The sequence below is a fragment of the Lagenorhynchus albirostris genome, chromosome 5 (assembly GCF_949774975.1).
Source record: "Lagenorhynchus albirostris chromosome 5, mLagAlb1.1, whole genome shotgun sequence".
NCBI lineage: Eukaryota > Metazoa > Chordata > Mammalia > Artiodactyla > Delphinidae > Lagenorhynchus > Lagenorhynchus albirostris.
The window spans coordinates 141,743,713-141,764,437 of NC_083099.1; the positions used below are offsets into that span (position 1 = coordinate 141,743,713).

At 52.7% G+C, this 20,725-nt stretch overlaps 1 protein-coding gene across 6 annotated transcripts in view; it reads right to left on the reverse strand.

Moving 5' to 3' along the window:
• Positions 1-6,641: 6,641 nt before the first annotated feature.
• Positions 6,642-20,725, reverse strand: part of PRDM15 (PR/SET domain 15) — a 43,642-nt gene continuing 29,558 nt past the window's right edge. For 5 of the 6 annotated variants that reach the window (XM_060150959.1, XM_060150961.1, XM_060150958.1 and 2 more), the window contains exons 18-23: positions 18,484-18,615; positions 16,840-16,923; positions 16,292-16,467; positions 12,516-12,596; positions 10,504-10,713; positions 6,642-9,692 (exon numbers count right to left, since the gene is read on the reverse strand). In XM_060150959.1, the coding sequence (XP_060006942.1) occupies positions 9,222-9,692; positions 10,504-10,713; positions 12,516-12,596; positions 16,292-16,467; positions 16,840-16,923; positions 18,484-18,615 (1,154 nt within the window). In that variant the 3' untranslated portion in view covers positions 6,642-9,221. Of the gene's footprint in view, positions 9,965-10,503; positions 10,714-12,515; positions 12,597-16,291; positions 16,468-16,839; positions 16,924-18,483; positions 18,616-20,725 lie in introns of all 6 variants that reach the window. The other variant, XM_060150962.1, reaches the window with a different exon arrangement.

Sequence of the window (20,725 nt, forward strand, 5' to 3'; positions counted from 1 at the left end):
AAGAGTCCTTTTTTTTTTTTTTTTTAAGATGAATTTGTCATTTTCTCTAGGGATTCATCTCGGTCTTTCTTTCCTCAGCTTTGGTAGCCTCTAATTAATCAAATTCAGAAACTTGACTTATTCTTTACCCTTTTCAGAATAGACTAGCACATAGTTATAGAGTGACATATCTTTTTGAATGTAAGTTTAAAAATTTCCATAAAGTGATCTGTGCCTTATTGGAAAAGTACAAAGCATTCTAGCTCACCAGGAACTCTAATCTGGCTCCACAGAATTCTCTCATTGACAAAGTATTTGCTACAGTACTGATAAATACATGCTCTAAAACTAAACATAAATGCACCAAAAACTGAAACATAAACTTGTCAGTAAAGCATGGTTTAATAAAAGATTCTTTAAAACTATAAGTCATATTTCTCCTGAAAATCTACATGAGGTAAAAGTACATACCAGTGAGGTCCACACAGAAAGCAGAGTTGAACACAGATAGAAATAATTAAAACAAAATTGCAATTACAACATTTTAAATATAAATTGTGATAATGGATCAGCAAATATAAGTATTTCAGAAGACATTTCTACCTACACTCCGATGTACTGTTAAACACTCATTTGCAAAAACACGCTAAATGAATATGAAGAGTAAAAACTTATTCTAGGTTTTCCCTGATGGCGCAGTGGTTAAGAATCCGTCAGCTAATGCAGGGGACACGGGTTTGATCCCTGGTCCGGGAAGATCCCACATGCCATGGAGCAACTAAGCCCGTGTGCCACAACTACTGAGCCAGAGCTCTAGAGCCCGTGAGCCACAACTACTGAGCCCGTGCTCTAGAGCCTGTGCTCCGCAACAAGAGAAGCCACCGCAATGAGAAGCCCGCTCACCGCAACGGAGAGTAGCCCCGCTCGCCGCAACTAGAGAAAGCCCGCGGGCAGCAGCAACGAAGACCCCACGCAGCCAAAAAAAAAAAAAAAAAGAATGTGTATATGTGTATAACTGAGTCATTTTGCTGTACAACAGTAACCAAGACAACATTGTAAATAAACTACACTTCAATTAAAAAAGAAAATTGAAACCCTTGAAGGTTCAGGGGGAAGTCCGAGAGGAGAAAACATGAAGAGAAAAGGCTGAAGGACTACGGCAGGTTAAGAAGTGAGTTGGTGGGTTTAAGAAGTGAAAGGCTATTAGACAAAAGGCTATAATCCCCTCTTCTTGATGTTTACCACAAACAGAACACGAATGAATACCCTCAATTATCCGACACGAAGATGTTTTTAGACAGAAACAATTACATTATGAAACCTCTTCCACTTGCCTCATTAATAATAAAATAAATCATGTCTGGGGGAGTTTAGCCATGTTTCTGTTCTTGGTTTGAAATCAGTTGCTGAATGGCCGCTCAGGGCTGTAAAACTTGCGTTGTTCCCAAGTTGAGGAAAAGACGCTCTTCTGGGCTGTGAGTCACCGGAGCCAGGGATGAGCCCGGGATGAGCTGGTTCCCAGTAGGAGCTTTGATGGTAGTAGTGGTCGTAGATTTGCACAGCAAGCTAGAGGCGACGGTGAGCCCTGGAGAGTCAGAAGTCTGACTGCGGCTGGTGACTAGTCGGTTAGACTGTTTAGGCTTCGACCCCCTTGAAGGCAGATGGGGGGTGGGGTGAGCGTAATTACAGCCAGAGCGGGAAAGCTGAGCCACGGCTGACAAGACAGTCAGACGGGAGCCAGTAAAGTCATAATGTTTTGTTGCATTTGCAATTAAAAAGATGAAAAAAACAGCACGGAGGTTCCTCAAGAAGCTAAAAATAGAGTTGCCGTATGATCCAGCAATCCCACTCCTGGGCATGTATCTGGACAAAACTGTAATTTGAAAAGATGCATGTACCCCAATGTTCATAGCAGCACTACTCACAATAGGCGAGACATGGAAACAACCTGACTGTCCACGGACAGATGAATGGCTAAAGAAGACGTGGTACATATATGCGATGGAATACGGCTCAGCCATAAAAAGAAACGAAATAATGCCATTTGCTGCAACATGGATGGACGTAGAGATGATCATACTGAGTGAAGTGAGTCAGACAGAGAAAGACAAATACCATATGACATCACTTATATGTGGAATCTAAAATACGACACAAGTGAACCTATCTACGGAACAGCAACAGATTCACAGACATAGAGAACGGATTTGTGGTTGCCAAGGGGGAGGAGGGGTGGGGGAGGGAAGCATTGGGAGTTTGGGGTCAGCAGATGCCAACTATTCTATATAGAATGGATACACGACAAGGTCCTACTGTAGAGCACAGGGAACTATATCCTGTGAGACACCATAATGGAAAAGAATATGGAAAAGAATATATATAGGTATAACTGAGTCACTTTGCCGTGCCGCAGAAATTAAACACAACATTGTAAATCAACTATACTTCAATACAATTTTGTAAAAAATAAAAAGGAAAAAAATAGGCCTCTGTTTAAGAAAAAGTCTCTGTACTATTTGGTGCCACAATTCAGACGCTGGTTATTTTGGGAACGTTCTGACGAATCCCTGGGGGATGCTCTTAGAAGCCTCAGAATGCTGGCTTGGTGTGGGCCAGCTACACTGGCGTCTTCTTTTCTTAAGAGGAACTGTTTGGCCCTTCAGGCAAAAATTCACGATGTCTCCAAAAGTACGGACACGGTTCTAAATATAAGCGAAGAAACCCAATTCCACACACATGACGTTACAGAGCCATTAAGACAACGTTTTCTAACGCTATTTCACTGGCAGTGAAGTCTACCCTTTGCTTGAGAAACCCCGCGTCATGTCACAATGAGACGACAGCCATCTCAGGGGGCCGTTGGAGGGACTGGCTGAGCTGACGTTGGTGGAGCCCCAAGCAAGCAGGAGTTCGGGCTGTCACTCTTCTTATCTGAAATGGACATGCAGGGTGTTTAAATACGACTCCTTTCAGTTATGTTTTTGCTGATGCTTATGAGATGTATGCAAGCTGAAAATCTAGGGGCACGCACTTCAGCTCCGTTTCTAAAGAACTCGAAAAATCAATGTCCAACCTACCAAACAGATAACCAACCGCAGTGACAAGATCTTTGCTCAGGATACTGAGATGCTAAGAACACGAGGCACGGGTTTCTTTTTTTTTTTTCACTGTAGCCTTTATTAGAAATTCCCAGCGGGATGGCAGGGGATGGGAGGGAGGTCCAAGAGGGAGGGGATATATGTATACATAGAGCTGATTCACTTTGTCGTACAGCAGAAACTAACACAACATTGTAGAGCAACCATACTCCAAAAAAACAAGAACTTCCATTGTTCTATTCCATTCGTCACGTGTGTCCCATAGACTGTTACAGCGAGGATGCTAGGAAGTGATGTAGGGATGATTGGCATGCATGGGGCCAGTCCAGGGAATATGATTTTTGAAAACCATAGGGTGCCTGCTGACGTGTACTTCAGGGTCTGCAAAAAGGTACTACAATGTTGGACCTGAAACCTATATGGTTGTGTCGAATGAGTGTCTTCTTTACTGCCGTTTCCATTATGTGATCATTTAACATAACGAAGAGCACTTGTAAAGAAAGGACCATTTTCTGCTAAATGGTCCCCTGCCATTAATCACGAAGCAGGAAGAATCGAAAGGCTTGATTACGTTTTACTATTTGCTAACAAGGGGCAAAAATCATAACTTAATAAACAAAGTTGAAGAAGTAATAATCTTATCAATAAAATCGAGTCATTGGAGATGAGGATTTCCAAGAGTCTCATGAAGACAGAAATTTCAAGTGATAATTCCAACTGGATACAGCAAAGTTGGGTTTTGGGGGGGAGCGCTTCAAAGCATTGGTGGCCACCCTTGGGAAAATCACCTGCCTATTAATCTCTGTGGCTCGGGCTTACTGTCGGGGGGTGGGGGGCCTCAGGGGAAATGACGAAATGATGAGAAGAAGCACAGTCCCCGCCCTTCCGGAACTTACTGAACAGCAGGGAGGCACAGATAGGAACAAGTTCATAGAATGAGTAAACAGCCAGCGTAATTGCCGACTGGAGCGCACTGTGCTTGCTTTGCTATCAGAGTGGGAAATGAGGGCTTCCGGGGGATTCCAGGAGGCTTCTCTGAGGAAGTGACGTTTGAGCCGCGATCTGAGGGCCAAGCAGCCTTAACCAAGCGGGGGGTCAGGGCCCTGGGTGTGCGGAGACCCTGGGAGAGAACGGGGAAGAAGGAGGCGGGGCAGCTCCTGCAGGCTCGAGGCCGCAGAAGGGATCGGCGTGTCCAGGGAGCACTTAGGATCCGTTGGAGGACGCGGACCTTGGTGCGTGGGTGACACGTAGAATGGCACCTTTACAAGGGCCAACGAGGCCACCGTGTGGAGGACGGGCTCCTGGGGACGAGCGGGGGCCGGGTGGCCCCTTAGGGGCTGTCAGCTGGGAAGGTGGTCATGGGGATGGTGACACCCGGACAGACCCGAAGGCACAGGGGGTGTAAGCGTGGGATGGCTCTGGGCTCCTGCCCGTGCGACTAGGTGGAGGGCAGGGCTGTGGGCCGTGAGTGGGGACAGTTGGGGAGCGCCAGGTTGGGGGCCGGGGGTCACGAACTCCGGGGTCAGGCGTGAGAGCTGGATGGTCCTTGGCGACATCCAGGGGATGAGTCCGTGTGCCTCCCGGAACAGAGGATGGCGACGCACAGACGAAACGGCGGCCGCTCCTGACGGCAGCAGCCCCACCCCCAGCCCCGGCTCATTGTGGAGACTCCGGCAGGGCCGCCTTTGGATTTCCAGAGCATTTCCCGCAACCCTGCGGCCATGCCTTCTCCTTCCTTTGTGACCTTGCTACCCTGTTTTGTGGCTAAAACTAGGAAGAGAGAATTCCTGGGGTTGAGGGCAAGCTGCAGATGGTCACGTGAAGGGGTGATGCACTGCGCCCAGGAGGAGCTGAAAGGCCCAAGTGGAACAGACAGTGAACAGCGGGCCCCAAGCCCCGGGCCCTGCACCCTCACTCTCCCCGGGAAGTATGCTGGGCCGGGCTCTCTGCAAACACTCAGGGCGGGTCTGTGTCCCATTGAAGGGACACCTTCCCATGGAGAGGGGGATCCGTCTCCCTCCTTATGGAGCAAATGTGGGCAGACAGACCGGTCATCGAGGAAGAGCTGGAGGCTTGGTGCCAAGGCAGTCTGGATGTGGGGCGCCCGCCCTCAAGTGTTGTCTGGATGCCAGCAGCCTGCACCTGGGACTGCAGGACCCCGGGGAGCCACAGGTCCCGGCTCAGGGAGGAGAAGCCTCAGGTCCATGGGTACCAGGGCTTGGGGGGGAGGGGCGGTCCCCACCAGCTCGTTGTGCGGGTCACCCAGGTAATTCTGCTGCCTGCAGCACACGCAGGTCAGATCATTGGCTGTCATTCCAGGACTAGGACCTCCTGATGTGGGGGCGCTCAAGCCAGGTGCAAACACCCACAAGGGGAAGCAGCCAGTGGCCCAGCCGGTCTCCCCCTTTCTATTGGAATTTGCTGCACATACAAGAACATGCTCACAATTGGTTGGACGTTGAGGGGGTGAACCCTATTCACTGGCAGAAGAATTAGCTGCTACCAGCTGTTCTCTAAGATACAACTGAAGTACCTAAAACAAGGTTCTCATAATTCAAATCCTTAGAAGATCGGATGACACTCCAGGTGTTTCATAACTTTAAGATGACTCTTCCTAACAAATCGGAACATATCATTATTTGATCAATAAAATGAGGGATTCTTCCAGACCACGTGCCCTAAGGAACGCCTTGCTTACTAAGTTCTCCCCTCTCTCTGGCTGCTCATCTTTTTTTGTGTCCGTTCTCTCCATCTAAGCTTTACAAAAAAATGCTACAACCACTGCTTTGTTGCCTTTTTTTTTTTTTTTGCGGTACGCGGGCCTCTCACTGCTGTGGCCTCTTGCGTTGCGGAGCACAGGCTCCGGACGCGCAGGCTCAGCGGCCATGGCTCACGGGCCCAGCCGCTCCGCGGCATGTGGGATCCTCCCGGAGTGGGGCACGAACCCGCGTCCCCTGCATCGGCAGGCGGCCTCTCAACCACTGTGCCACCAGGGAAGCTCTGCTTTGTTGCTTTTAAACAAACAAACCAACCCTTGTGAAAGCTTCTGATATCTCGGTATCTTGTTTATTTTCAATGTTTGGGTCATTTAAAATAATCCAAACATTTCACAGGGTCTGAACTACACGGGAATTACAACCGTTCTCAAAATATACCGTGTGTCCACTACTGGGAACGGGCAGTCTGAGCAGAGGGCCAGCGATGGAAAAACACAGCTCATGGCAACTTTTATTTGTCGTTATACAAACTAACGGGACACGAAATACACGTGACCTCTCAGCCTTGATGCATTTCAAAATCCAACGGGAAAGTCACTGACACGGCCCTGAGCTGGGAGCCTCGAGCTCTGGCCACTGTGACTGTGAAGTCCGTGCATCTGCCTCCCGGGCCCCGAATCCTCCAAGGCAGGTCCCTGTCGGTCACAGTGGAGCGGCACCCGGCACAAGGAACACATCCCGCTCGGGGCCCCCGTCCCCTCCTTGCCTCAGGGACACGCAATCCCGGGGGCCTGCTCTGCAAGGCTTACACCGTCAGGGGGCACAGAACGACACAACTTCACAAATCCACCGGCCAAAACCAAGCATCTTCTGTTTATTAATTTAGAATAACCCCGAGGGATTCACAGAGCTCAGTGGTCACAACGGCTCCATCCAATTTCCTCCTATGGATACAGCTGTGCACTGGGATCAGTTAAAAAAAAGTATATCTTTTCCATCAGCAAACAGCGACAGAGGTGCGGAACAGTCTACAGCTGGTAACTCTTTGGGCTGAGTCGTACTTTTTATTTTTTTATTTTTTGCTTCCCAGTGTCTTATATGCAAATTCATAGCAACCGTTTTAAGACAACATGAACCTATTTTGCCTCAGACAGTGACCCTATTAGACCAAATATTTCTACAGAAAACTCAGGAGTCAATTTGCTTTTTATTTAGAGTTCTTATTATAACAGGAAGTATGATTAAGCATCTGTGTAGTTAAATAAACGGCGGGAGGTACACAGGGGCCACACAACCTAAATCGGGTTCTTTAAAGACATCTGATGCGTTCTTACTCTAAGCATAAAAACAACTTCTCTTAAAAAAATAAAATTGTGATTTAAAAGGCCTTTGTTTCATAGGGGAGAGGAATAAAAGATAAATGCTAGTGGGTGTTCAATCATGTTTGGATTTTTTACTTGGTCATTTCATCCCTTACATTCTGCAAATGCAAAAGGACGGTCGGCGATTTTTAAGAAAATACCTTAGGAACCTCGGCGCTTTTGATGATGCCACGGATACCTGGACCACTTACATTTGGAGAACAGAGACGATACTTAGAAAGTATATCACCCCCAGCCCAAGTTCATTTGATGAAACTATTAGGTATAAAGCAGTTAATTATATACATAAATAACATAAAAAATAATTATCATAAATTAAAAGTCAAACAATCCCCCACTACCAATTCAGAGGTGCGAGTCGTCGGGAGTTACCGGTGAGCTGGGTGTGGAGGGCGAATCCTGAAGCCCCTTTCACATGCCGCGTGGGTGATGAACTTAGTTCACGAAAGCATGTATTGCACAAATCAAAGCCTAGCCCCCTCCTCAAAATCGTGCGATTTGGAATGAAGCGAAGTGCTGAGAACGTTGCATTTTGCATAACAGGTCGTCTGTAGCCTCACTAGCAGCGTAAGGTTATTCTGCCTCATTTATCCGCTACTGATGGTCTCCCAAACAATGCAGGATCGGGGACAAATACTGATCAGGACAAAGTAAGGCAAACAAACGTATCATTTCATTCTGGACAGCGTTAAAGCATCAGGAGGGTAGAAATCAAGCCTCTTTGCCCGCCTCTTTGTTTCCCTGGCTGCGCCGTGGGAGGGCTGGCTGCTGGCTGCCACCTTGGTGGTCCAGAGCCTCACCTGCCACTTCTGAAACGGGCGCACACGTGTGAAAGCGCGTCCCCCGGAGGGGCAGAGCTCCCGTCGCTCAGCACATTTATTCACTCATTCATTAGGGGCACTGACGCTTCTACTGCTCAGCTAATAGCCTTTCTGCTTTCATACTACTTGGCAGGAAATAGCACTGTCTTCACATTTCAAAAAAACCTATACCTTTCTTGGGGAAAGAGCCAAGTTCATTCAACATTTTTATAGAAAACTGGTCTTGAAACACACCAACCTTTGGACTTAAAGTTTAAACAGAAAAAAGACATGAATTTCTCCCCTGTTCTCTAGTGCGGGGGATTCTGGCTACGCCTCAGCCCTCATAAATACATTTGGTGGCAGGGAATCCTGAGACACAACCCCGAGGTACCCCCAGAGGGGCCGGCATGAGGCTCACGGCCCCTGCATCGGGGCAGCCGCGTAGAGCTGGACGTGGACCCGCAGTCCCACAGTGCAAACGACTTCTGTGTGTTAGAGGAAAATAGAGAACGACGTGGCCTCCGCAGTCTCGATCACACAAGGCGTGCTCGAGGTAAAGTTTAAAAAAAAAAAAAGGAAAGAGGCATACTGAGAATCGATTCACGAATTCTACCACTAAGGCGCCTTGGTCGGCAGCCTCACGCGACCCCTTGCCCGAGAGCAACTCGTGAAGGCCAGAGGAGGGGCGTCCGCTCTCACAGGGCATCCTCCCACATGGTTTCAGCCCACAGGTGCAGAACGAATTCGACTCAACTCAGATTTCAAAGAGAGTCGCCGTGACTTGAACTCCTATCTGCTCGTTAGCAAAAACGTGCAGGAGCTACAGGAGAAAAGCGGCTGCGTTTCCACACAGTAGCGGAGCCCGAAAGGGAAACATGAAACACGCCACTTACATCCCTGGTGACATACGGGTCTTACCACGCTGCTCCTCCCTGGGTTTCCTTTTCCCAAACCCTGCGCCCATCCGCGTTCCGGGGGGGAAGCCTGGGGGCCTGGCCTTGCTGCGCAGAGCACATGGGGCCTCAGGGGGACCTGCTCGGGGTCACTTGTGAGCTCAGCTGACAGACTGGGATGGCTGTTGGTGAATTTGGAGATGACGCTGCAAAAGCTACGTCAACCGTCCTGATGCTGCAACGTGCGGTGTTTCCGTTTTTCGTTTGGTATCCGGCAAACAAATCTCAAATAAAAACAGAAGCAGACCGCCTGCCCGTGGTTCTCTCCGCCAGGTCCCCGCAGGGTGACTCAGTAGCTGTACATCTGCGGCTGCTGCTCGGCCGGCGCCGGGGGCTGGGCGGCCTGCGGGGCGGGGGCCGGGGCCGGCAGCACGTCTGTCTGGGGCACCGCCCGCCAGGTGAGCGGAGGCTGCTCGCCGAGCTGGCTCCCCAGGGGCGTGATGGAGTTAACCAGGGTGGTCAGGTTGATGAAGTGGGCCACCGACTGCGGATTCGAGGCTTCCGGCTGGGGGTGGATCTGGAGGTCGTTCTGGCGGTTGTGCAGCATGGCAGAGCCGCTGACAGTGTCAAAGGTCACGGTCAGGATGGAGTTGTCCAGCTGCAGCTGGCGCTCCGGGGTGGTCAGGTGCCCGACGGCCACCGGCTGGAGGTTGGTAAACTGAGTCCCGGCCGCGGTGGTGATGGGGGTCACGGTGATGTTGGTCAGGCCGACGGAGCTCGACGGGGTGGTCACATTGGGGTCGCCCAGCGTCACCACCACCTGGAAGAGCCACGCACAACACGGGACCGTTAGTTCCTGCAGAATCGAGAACATGAGCAGCTTCCTGTGCTGTACTTTGTCACAGAGGCCATCTCGTGACGCTGGAATCATCACACCCCTGGCCCAAAGGAAGGAGTTAAAACACCTGCTGCTGAGAGATTAAACCAAGTTCATTTTTCCTGGAAAAAGAATTCTAGTGAAAGAGAGAAACAAGATACAGACACCGTCATCGAGGCCATCAGCTGGAACTGAAAATCAAAGGGTTTCCGTAGCTAGGAAAAAAAACAGAAGAAAGTAATGAGAAAAACAGAGCACATTCTTCACTGTCTCTTAACTTCTGTGAAGTGATGATGGTAAATGGAAATCCCAACTGTAAAGGTCAGAAGGGCAGTGAACCAATGTGCAGGGCCAGAGCTAATAAATGAAAAAGCAAGCCATGCTCCTCCCCAGACAGGGCTGGAACGCAGGAACGTCTGCAACCGGGGTGACCAGGGCCAGTCAGGGGAGGGGTGTGGCATCCGACACACACCGACCAGGAGCTGGGGGCCTCGAAACCCCAGCGGGGAAGCCTTGGTTAAAAGCAGCAGGCTGGCCGGCCACACGCCCTGGCATGCAGAGTCGGGCCCTGCCTGACTGGCCGGCATGCTCAGGCCATTGAGAACCTCCCCAAACTAGACACAGCCCCGTTCCCAACCCGGGAGGATGGCGGTGACTTCTGGGTCTAAGCTGGGAAACAGGGCACGTGCTGGCCACGGCCAGAGTCCAGGCCCCCCACGCCCGGGGCCCCCAGCCCTGCACGGGGAGCGGCGACCTGCTGGATGCTCTGCACGGCGGAGCTGGTCTCGTCCCCGACGCCGCCTGAGAACGTGGCCTCCTTCTCCGAGAACTCGCTGAAGGTGGCCTCCTCGGGCCCCGTGGCCCCGGCCTCGTCCTCTGGCTTCTGCTTCCTCTTGTGAGTCCTCCTGGCGGCTTTCACGTGCTTCCCTTCCGCCAGATCCTCCTGCCCCAGGCTCAGCTCAGGCTGCAGGAAGAGAAGGCGCGACAACGGCGGGTCAACGGGCCGTGTCCCCGAAGCGGCCAGCGCGGCCCGGCCCTGTTCCTGGACAGCAGGTGACCAGGCTTGTCTGCTAACTTGCACTTCTAAGGACAGGGGCAAGTTCCTGTTGGTTTCAGTTGCTTCTCTTTCAGGTGAAGGATTTTAGATACCAGTCATATTTTTAAAAGCCACATTTTGTGCTGAAATAGAAACATCCCCAAAAGCAGATTTTTTGAGCCACTGTTTCAGCCCTGTTGAGCTCAGTCTGAGACTGAAAAATGCTTTCACATCAGGACTCTCATCCCCTGGCTGAAACAGATTCACTGCAGACACAATCTTGGATCAAAATGAGGCTGACCGCAAGAACTGTACGGTCACCTCTTCTGGGGACAGCAAACAGGGCCCGGCGGTAATGGCGACCCCAGACGGGTGCCCTGCACATGTCTTCTTGAGCTGCTAAGTGTGGCCTATTTTCCGACCTACAGCTGGGCTGGCCCAGCATCACGGAGGCCGCTGAGTCACGGTGGCCAGCAAGGCTCTCCTCCCTCCTGGTCCTTGGCGCCATCCATGAGACTTGCTCCCACCCAGCGGCAGGCAGACCCTGAGGATGCTCCCACCCAGCGGCAGGCAGACCCTGAGGAGGGGTTGCCCCGGCCAGGGTGGGCGTGGTCCTGGCCCTCCGGGGCTGCTGAGGCGTGGGGCACGGCGGTTCAGTACAACCCGGCCGCTGAGCGCTGCGCCCAAAGCTCCGTTGCAAAACACAGAGGTAGAAACGTGATTTTAAAATAACCGAGAGCATGACACGTTTCCTTTAAAAGAAGAGAAGCTGGGCTTCCCTGGTGGCGCAGTGGTTGAGAGTCCGCCTGCCGATGCAGGGGACGTGGGTTCGTGCCCCGGTCCGGGAGGATCCCACGTGCCGCGGAGCGGCTGGGCCCGTGAGCCATGGCCGCTGAGCCTGCGCGTCCGGAGCCTGTGCTCCGCAACGGGAGAGGCCACAACAGTGAGAGGCCCGTGTACCACAAAAAAAATAAATAAAATAAGAGAAGCTCTTTATATAAAGGTACTGACTAAAAATTCCTTTTAAAAGTAAGTTCACCTAATACGTTGAAAGTTATTTTGCTTCTAATAATCTAATCGTGCTAATAAGCTTTTCTGGAAACCACCTGTGATGCTTAAGTTTAAGTGTCAGCGTGGCTGGGCTCGGGCGCCCGGCTGGGTGGCTGAACACGTCTAGAGGCTGCCGTGAAGGTATCTTTCAGGTGTGATTAACACTGACATCGGTGGGTACTGAGTCATGCAGGGCACCCTCTGCAATGCGGGTGGGCCTCGTCCCATCGGGCGAAGGCCTCGAGAGGAAAGCCTGAAGCTCCCAGAGGAAGCGGGAACTCTGTCTCCAGATGGACCTCGGACACAGCATCAACTCCTCCTGGGTCTCCAGCCTCCGGCCCGTCCTGAAAGCTCTGGACTTGCCAGCTCCACACTCGTGGGCACCAAGTCCTTAAAATAAATCTAATTCTCTCTGTACACACACGTACGCATGTGTACACACGCTCTCTATTGACTGTGACTTAAGAAACCATCTATCCTCTAAAAGGAGATATGTCAGGATTCAGAAAACTGAAATTCTAGAAACTTTTACAGAAACTAAAAGGCTCCTGGGGTGACGACCAACCAATAAAACAGGCAAACGAGCGTGAAACGTGGGGTTTTTTTCCCAAAGGCTGCTCAGGACACCTGCCGGGGCCCCTCGGGTGAGACGTCCCGGGCCCCGCGTGCGCCGGGCTCACCTGGACGATACCGATGGAGGAGGCGTCGATGGTGGTGGTCTCGGGGAGGTGGTCCAGGTCGTCGATCCTCACGGCCAGGACCTAGGAGTGACCACAGGGCGGTGAGCCCGGGACACCACGCCCAAAGGCCGAGGCTCAGGTCAGGCGGGACCCAGACACGCGCCGACAGGCAGCCACCCTCAAAGGCGCCCACGCCCTCATGGGCCCTGCTCGGGTCTTGAAAACCTGGATTCCACAGTCCCGTCCGGGCTCTCCTCCCCTCCTCCCAGGCCCCCTCTCTTCAAGTTTCCGCTGTGCTCTCACACATGGGGGTGTTACCTCGCCCCTGTCCGTGTGTCACCGCACTGTCCACCGCTCGAGGGTGGAGACTATTCCTCCCCTTTTAGTTTAGTGAAAACACTAACGTGCACAGTGCATAGTGCATTCTCACTCCATCTTGTTCTTTCAAACCGAGAGCGGAGCGGGATAAGATACAGGAAACCTGTTCCACAAGGAACCATCGAGAATGAGACATTTACACTGTACACACGTGACTTTTCTACCTGAAAAGTAGAGAAGTCCGGGTAGTTTCATTGGTCATTTCTGATGAAGTGCACCTGTGAGCCGCACCGGCCGGTTCCCAGCACGCAGACCCTTACGCCACGACACACGCCCGGGGTCCACCCGGTCTTCCCTGAACCTGACCCACACACCTGCTGACGCCGGCTGTACCGTGACTGCGATCACTTAAGTGAACAAATCACAGGTGGGGCGACGGACCCTGAGCGCAGAGAGAACGGAATCCCTGGGAGGGAGGTGTGGAAACGGGGAGTTGCTGAAGAAGGGAAGCGCTGTGCAAAGACTATACGAGAGCAGGGAGACCAGGAAAGTGTCTGCACGGGCTCTTCAGCCCAATGGCTCTGCAAGCATCTCTACATTCTTTGTCAAAAAAAATTAAGAACAAAATTATAGGCTATACATAGCGGGTGTGGCTCATTTCAGCAGAATGACGGGGAGCTGCACTTCTGGACTTAGGTTCCGACACCAGGGCTGGGCGTTCTCTGAGAGGACGGGCAGCAAGGAGGCCGTGGTCATGTGTGTTGCAACGTAAATGCTGACGTGGCGCTGAGGACCCAAGTGTGACTGTGATGCCGCAAAGCTTAGTCACAGCGGCCAGATGCCACCGTCCTCTCCCACCCTCACCATCAGCGCCTCCACCGCTGTCACCACCGTCACTGTCACCCCCACCTCCATCACTGTCACCACCACCACCTCCACCACCATCACTGTCACCACCACCTCCATCATCAACGACGACATCATCAGCATCCTAGTCACACGGTCTGGAAGCTCATGCCACGAAGAACAACCACAGAAGCATCTGCTGGCTTCGCTCTTATTCGGAGAGAAGACCACGCGTGCAAAGTACTGTGTGTGTTTGAATTTTTTTGAATGGAACGTTCACTCAAAGCAGAGGGAAAGACCATACCTTGAAGTGATAAAATCGCATCAATTCTGAAAGGTCTCCAACGTGTGAAAGCAGTTTACGCTTAACACCTTAGCCGGCCTCCACGGGGCCCCCGCCCCCGAGTCTGTGCCCAGCACTGCGTGGCCCCCTGCCCCGCACCCCTGCACAGCCGGGCCCCAGGGTGGCACCCACACGGCAGCAGAGCCCTCCCTCGGCCTCACTCCATCTCTTCCTCTCTGTCTGACTTGTCTGCGTCCTACCCACCCCCCGTCTCCCACCCTAGACGGTCGGTCCAGGAGGACGGGGCGCACCCTGTCCGGCCGGTCACCAGCGCTCATCCCTGCAGGCACTTAACTGCATCTGTCTGAGCAACACAGAAGGAAATGACAGAGAAACATCAGAGGATCAACGGGGGAAGAGGCTGAAGGCTTCAGAGACAAAAGGGACTGAGAACAGAGCCCCGACAGGGGAGCCCTCCGTGAGCTGGCGTCCCCTCCAGAGCGCTGTGCCGCCGGCATGGTGGGCGTGAGAGGAACAGGTGGCCGCACAGAGGGGCTGGCTAGGAAGTGACCGTCAACCAGACGGAAGCGTCTGCCGAGCTGCTCCGCGCCCGCAAGGCCTCCCACACCCAGCAACGTGCATCACACCATCCGTCTGCAAAAACTGCTGTGCGCGCTGTTAGCATGTGTAGCTACAAACACCCACACGTCACCAAGAAATCACTCCCACACGTCACAAGCCCCCGGGGGAGCCTGCAGCGCCGGCCCTGGGCCCCGAGACCTGGAGGGCGCCGTCTGCCGACACTGGGCAGCGGGTGGATGCTGACTCTTCGGGTTCCTGCTCTCCCAACTTTGTTTTTCTAGGTGGAAACGCTAGCTGGCCACTAGGTGGAAAAGGCCAGGAGTGAGGACAGCGAAGCTGGTGGAGCCCCAGCTCCTCGGGGTCCCCAGAGCTCAGAGTCAAGGTGACACAGAAAAAGACGCACTTGCCACCCAAATGAGGCAGAGGGTGCTTGTACAATTGCGAAAGTAACCCACGTTCACTAAATTACTTAAAACGGAGAACAAGCGAAGAAATAACCAAAACTTCAACGCCAAGAGAAGACCACCGTGTAATGTTTTCGTCCTTTCTCGTTTCGCCCGCCCCATTTATATTACATACGTGAGTATCCCATGAACACACACAACGTGAAGGACATAGTGTATACACACGCGGTACACGCACGGTGTGCACGGCTTTCTTACAGCAAACACTCCCACTTTCACTCAGGGTCCTCTGCAAACACGTCACATTCAGGCACATCACTAAACTACCACTAACTTAATCACATTCCTCTTGCAGGACGTTGAGGGGTCCAAGTAGTCATTTATATAAAACACTAGAGGGATGGTCACGCTACCCCCCAGGAGGACACGCCACGGCCGGGCGCCCGGCTCACGCCCGCCGCACAGGCATTTTGAATCTAAGAACCTCCTCTAATTCAACGGAGGAAGGATAGCACCTCTACTGTTAAAGGCTTTCTCCTGTGTCTTAACCACAGGTGTTCGCTTTCATGAATCTCCGTGGACACACTGGGCTCTTTTTGTGTTCTACTCATGGAATGCATATTACCTTTAATGTTAACAGTTTCTATCTGTTAACGGTAGTAATATCTTAACCACATTTTTTCCGTTTTCCCTTTGACCTACAGAAGTTCTAAATGTTATGCCACTTAGTCAAATCGTTTGTTCGAGACTCCTCTCACCGCTTTTGCCCTTAGAAAGTTTCCACCCTTCAGTGATATAGCTATTTTCCCGTACTTTCTTCTAGCTTTGTTTTTCAGTTTACTTCTTTTTAAAAAGCATTAAATTCTTCCGTGCACTGGACCTGCCTTTAGAACCAGCCCACGGGTGAGCCAGGGTCTATCTGCCTCAATACAGCTTCTCCCCGTCGGTCCCCAGGGCCACCTTCTAATCAGCCCCTAACACCACACGGAGGCTCCCGTCCTGAATCTTTTTTAGTTGCCCAAAGGGAGGAAAGGGGGAGGGGTCAGGGTCGTACTCCCGTCTCGCTGTAATTCCAGCGAGAATGTAATTTATAACCTCAGCAAAAAACACGTTCCAGGCTCTTCTGTTCACTCACTCGTTCAGCGCCGTCAGCACGCAGGCGGAGGGGAGTTGCCAGGCCCGGGCCCCGCCTGGAGGAACCACGGGCCTGCGCGGGGGCAGGGATGGTGAGCCAGCGCGGCGGGGTCTCTGGGCAGGAGCCGCCACCGGGCAGAGGGCAGAGGGGCCGGGCCTGCGCGGGGAGGCGGGGGGAGGCAGGCAGAGGGTCGCGCGCCCAGGCTCACCTCGGGGTGCTTGCGCCGCATGTGTCTGCTCATGGAAGCCCTGGTGGACACCTTGGTCCCGCACAGCTGGCAGCTCTGGGCCTCTACCTTGTCGTGGGTGAGCTGCACGTGCTTCTGCAGCATGTACTCGGTGACGTACTTCTTGTCGCACACGGAGCACGTCCACTGCTTGCCCACTTCCCACACGCACGGGGCAGAAGAGAAAGCACGGGTGGTGAGCGGGGTCAGCCTCTGCACGTGCGGCCAGGGTCGCCGGCCGGGTCACCCACCCGGTGGTCAGGCCGCGGGACAGGCAGCGTGGCCTCCTCCCCTCCTGGAGCCCAGTAGCTACTCCAATATCCGAAAATTCAAGTTTCGGACAATGTCCGAAAATTATGATGGGCTGACATGTTGGGGGCAAAAGGCCATCGTTAAGGCAGAACAGCACCAAAACATCTGAAAAGGCCTACCAACAGCATCACAGCCATGCCATCCCCACCGCGCACGCTCCGATGGCCTCAGCGGAGCCCGCGGCGGGCGGGCGGCCGGTCCCCAGGTGCCCCGCTTACCCGTGTGGATGAGCTTGTGCGTCTCCATCGTGTTTCTCTCACTGAAAGTTTTTCCGCACAGTTCACACATGAAATCTTTAATCCCTGCAGAAAAAGGGACACTTAATTTCACGTTTCACGAGTGTTTTAACTACACACAGAAGCTGTCTCGTTCTTGACACATTTCTGTATTTGCAGAAGCTGCACGGGAGGTAAATTACCAGGAGAGAGCAGACAGTAAGTGTTCATTCCCACACGCGACCGGCACACTGTGGCTTGAAAGCTACCCTATGGCTGACACCCAGGCGAGCTCCTTCCGCAGAAGGGGTGACAAGGACAGTTTCAGCCCGAGGCCCTCAGACTGCCACAGTCTCAGCAGAATCTGATTCAATGAGCTTACTCTGCACAGCTCGCGACCAGGGAAGGCAGGGCCACGTTTATGACACGTTTAAGGCTTCCGCCCACTTCACTCCTGTCCTGAGTGTTCAGATCAGTCACTCGGTCTGGGGTGACCACCTTGCCTGCCTGCAACCCGGCAAGGAAGCATCCAGGCATCGCACTGTTTCCCTCCCCAAACTGACAAGAAAGTGATCCTTAGAACGCCTTTTAAATAAAGGTTCCCCCCAAATGGAAAACTAGGTAAGTGATTTTCAGGGTCCACTCATCTTGGACTTAACTTGGCCCTGTATTCGGCGAACCCCTCGTATGCTCACTGTGGCTTTTGGAGGCCAGAGGCCACTACAGCCCAGCAGGTGCAGTGTTGTGAGACCCGAGAGGTGGTGCAGGACCCAGTCCCAGGGGGTGAACGCTTCCCAGAAAAGGGGAAGTGAAACGGATGAGCTTCCCCAGGAAGAGAAGGGCAGCACACTTTTGTGAAAGCCCAGTGCCCTGGGGGCTGGCACTCCAGGGGGACCCAAAGCAGACCTGCGTGGTGGCCTGGACAGCCCTGGGGGCAGTGAGAGAGGTGGGCGCACAGGTGAGCTGGGCCAGGCAGTGGCAGGACTCAGGTGCGTTTTAGGGAGAACACGGAACCAACCAGAGGCTCCTACCAGAAACTTGAGACACAACTCCATTACCCAGGGATAACCGTCTCTCACTCCGCTGTCGATCTTAATCCTCTTATACACACACGTTCATCCACACACAAATGTTTTATAAGACAATGAACTCATTTGTTGTAGAGGCTGGTTTCTCTCCCACTGGACCACAAACGTCTGCGTAACTTAACATACGATTCCATCACTTGCAGGGGTGCACTGTCCCTCATGGTGAACACACCATAATTTAGCCACTGCCCTACTGATGGACACACCCAGACGACAGGATGACCGGCCGTGTACACACGCCCCGGGCCCTCGTCTGATGGTTTCTCCCTCACACGCTCCTGCAGGGCGACGGCTGAGTGGATGGGAAGGCGTTGAGGACAGCTAGCCGGGCGGTAACCCGAGCTCCGTGAGGCCGCACAAGGATGGAGGGCGCTTGCAGGGACCGGGAGCTTCTGAGAAACCGGCCACCTAAGCAACCCACCTCCGAGAGCTCGGTCAGGAAGCCCGGGGCGTGCTGGGAGCTAAAGGCCGCGAGGGGCAGAGGCGGCGCTTCCCCGAGCTGCGCCTGCAACGCTGGCCTGCTCCCTCCGCGAGGGCGCCGCGGCCGAGGCTGACTCACCCGTGTGCCGCTTGTAGTGCTTGAGCATGTTGACCTTCTGCGCGAACTTGCGGTGGCACTCCCTGCACTCGTACTCCTTGATGCCCTTGTGCAGTTTCATGTGGTGGCGCAGCGCGTGCTTGGTCTTCATGCCTGCGGACGGAGCGCGGCGGCTCTTCGGAGGCCCCAGCCCTGCCACGGACCCCAGCGGCGCATGCGCCCCACCCCCTCGCCCCGGCACAACAGGTCGGGGTGAGAGCAAAGAGGGACAGGGCGCGGGGGCTCATCTCCGAGAGGGCCCCCTCCACCCGCGGTGAGGCGGGCCGTGTGTCCTCGGAGGCCACTTCCAGACAGCCCGTCTCGGCGGGCGCCCGCCCAGCCTGCACGGTCAGCGCTCCCAGCAACAGGAGCTGCGGGTAGCCGTGCCCATCTAACCACTGTGACCCAACTGACTCAGCTGGTAGGCGGCTCCAAGTCTCCTGAAGTCCAATGTTGATCTTGGTGATGTGTTAATTAAGATTAGATACTTAAAGGTCCAAACACAGACTTTCCATCTACCTTCAGGTTAATGTAACAAAGTCAACGCTGGCGGAAAGGAGCGAAATATGCTAAAACCTCCCTAACTCAGGCGCTGAAGAAGGAAAGACCCTGGTTTAGGGTTTGAATCAGTGGTGGAGGGTCTTAGGCCAGGAGACCCACCAGGTGAGCAGTGCTGGACAGGAAGGGGGGCTGCAGGGTCTGTGGGCAAAGGGCGCCTGGGGGGCGGCCTTAGCATCTCATGGTGCGTGAAGTGTTTTGAACAAATCTTCCTGTGTACCCTCGGCTACTAGTGCTATATGTGGAAACCCACCAGGCATGGCACAGGGGTCTCTGCTGCCCGGTGACGGGACTCTCATTACTCCTACAGCTTCCCATTTGAATAGGACCCGGTCAGGTCCAGAATTTGGGGGGAAAATGTAAAGTATTGATAATAATAAGCAAGGGCATTTCCTGCAACATCACTTGGAATGATGAAAGACTGCACACCAAAACCCCCTGAAGATATAAATGAAAGGGTCTGGTTGTAGGAATCCACAGGATGGAATCCTATCAAGGTTTTGAGAGGAAAATTAGGGCCATATTTGCCTGGTATGAAAAGGTCACCACGATGGATATGGAAGTAAATAAAAAGTAAGGGATGGAAAGAACAGGTAAGCACAAGCATCTGCTTGTATGTGCCAGTGATCATAATATGAAAGTAAAATGACCACTGATAGTTTAGGATTATGGGAAATGAATACGGTAACCCAAGTGTTAACAGCTGCATTGTATTTAAAGCATTCAGAAGTCATGAAAGAAATCATGAAACATTAAATACCCTTCAGATACAAAAATGTATATAACACAAGATGGGCCAGTGACCTCAGCGCCCACCCTGGGCGCCCCTCCCTGACCTGCCAGGGCTCACTGAACAGCACTCAGGTCCCAGGTGTGGTTGCCCCCGCCCAGCTGGGTGGACGGCCCACCACACCTGTCTACCTACAACCCTTCCCACCTCTAACTGGCTCTAGCTCTGTGGGGAAGGGGCTGGACTTGCTGCAGCAAAGACGGGGGCGGCAGCTGGAGCTCCAGCCAGCAGGGCCAGTGCTGACATGCGTGGAAACTTCTAGAAATGTCGGTGCACAACAATCAAATGCTGCTTCTGAAGAGTATAACTGAGGTCCGAGGTGGGAATAACTTTACTTTGCATAGCCATTTGTGTCAAAAAAATTTTTTGGGGGGGTTAGGTGCCTGGGTTACTTTTTCAATAAAACAATCTACACGCTGCACACAGTTACTCTGGAGAACAGACAAGAAACTGTCACCTGTGCAGAGAGGGACTGGGGGCCAGGGGTGGGGGACTGTGCACTTTCTGCTTTTCTCTGCAGTTCTTTTAGCCTTCTGCGTGTAATCTTATTTTATGAGTCTAACGGGTTTATCCAGTGAGTGGAATTACGGGGCATTTGTGTTTTCTTCGTACTTTCCTAAATCACATAAAGGAAGAAAGTAAAAACTTGATAGAATATTAAATTTTTTAAAAGACGCTCACAGCAAGGCAGATGAACTTGACCAGTCCCGTATCTGAAGGAGGGCGGCACTGCCGCTCCCCACCACACAGAACACTGGCGGCCACTTGAAAGCACCAAAGATCTGCTGCCCCAAGTCTTCCTGACAGTTCTGGTTTGTTTTCAAACAGAAATGAGTTAAAAATTTTACCATGGACTGCGATTACCTTTTTTTTCCT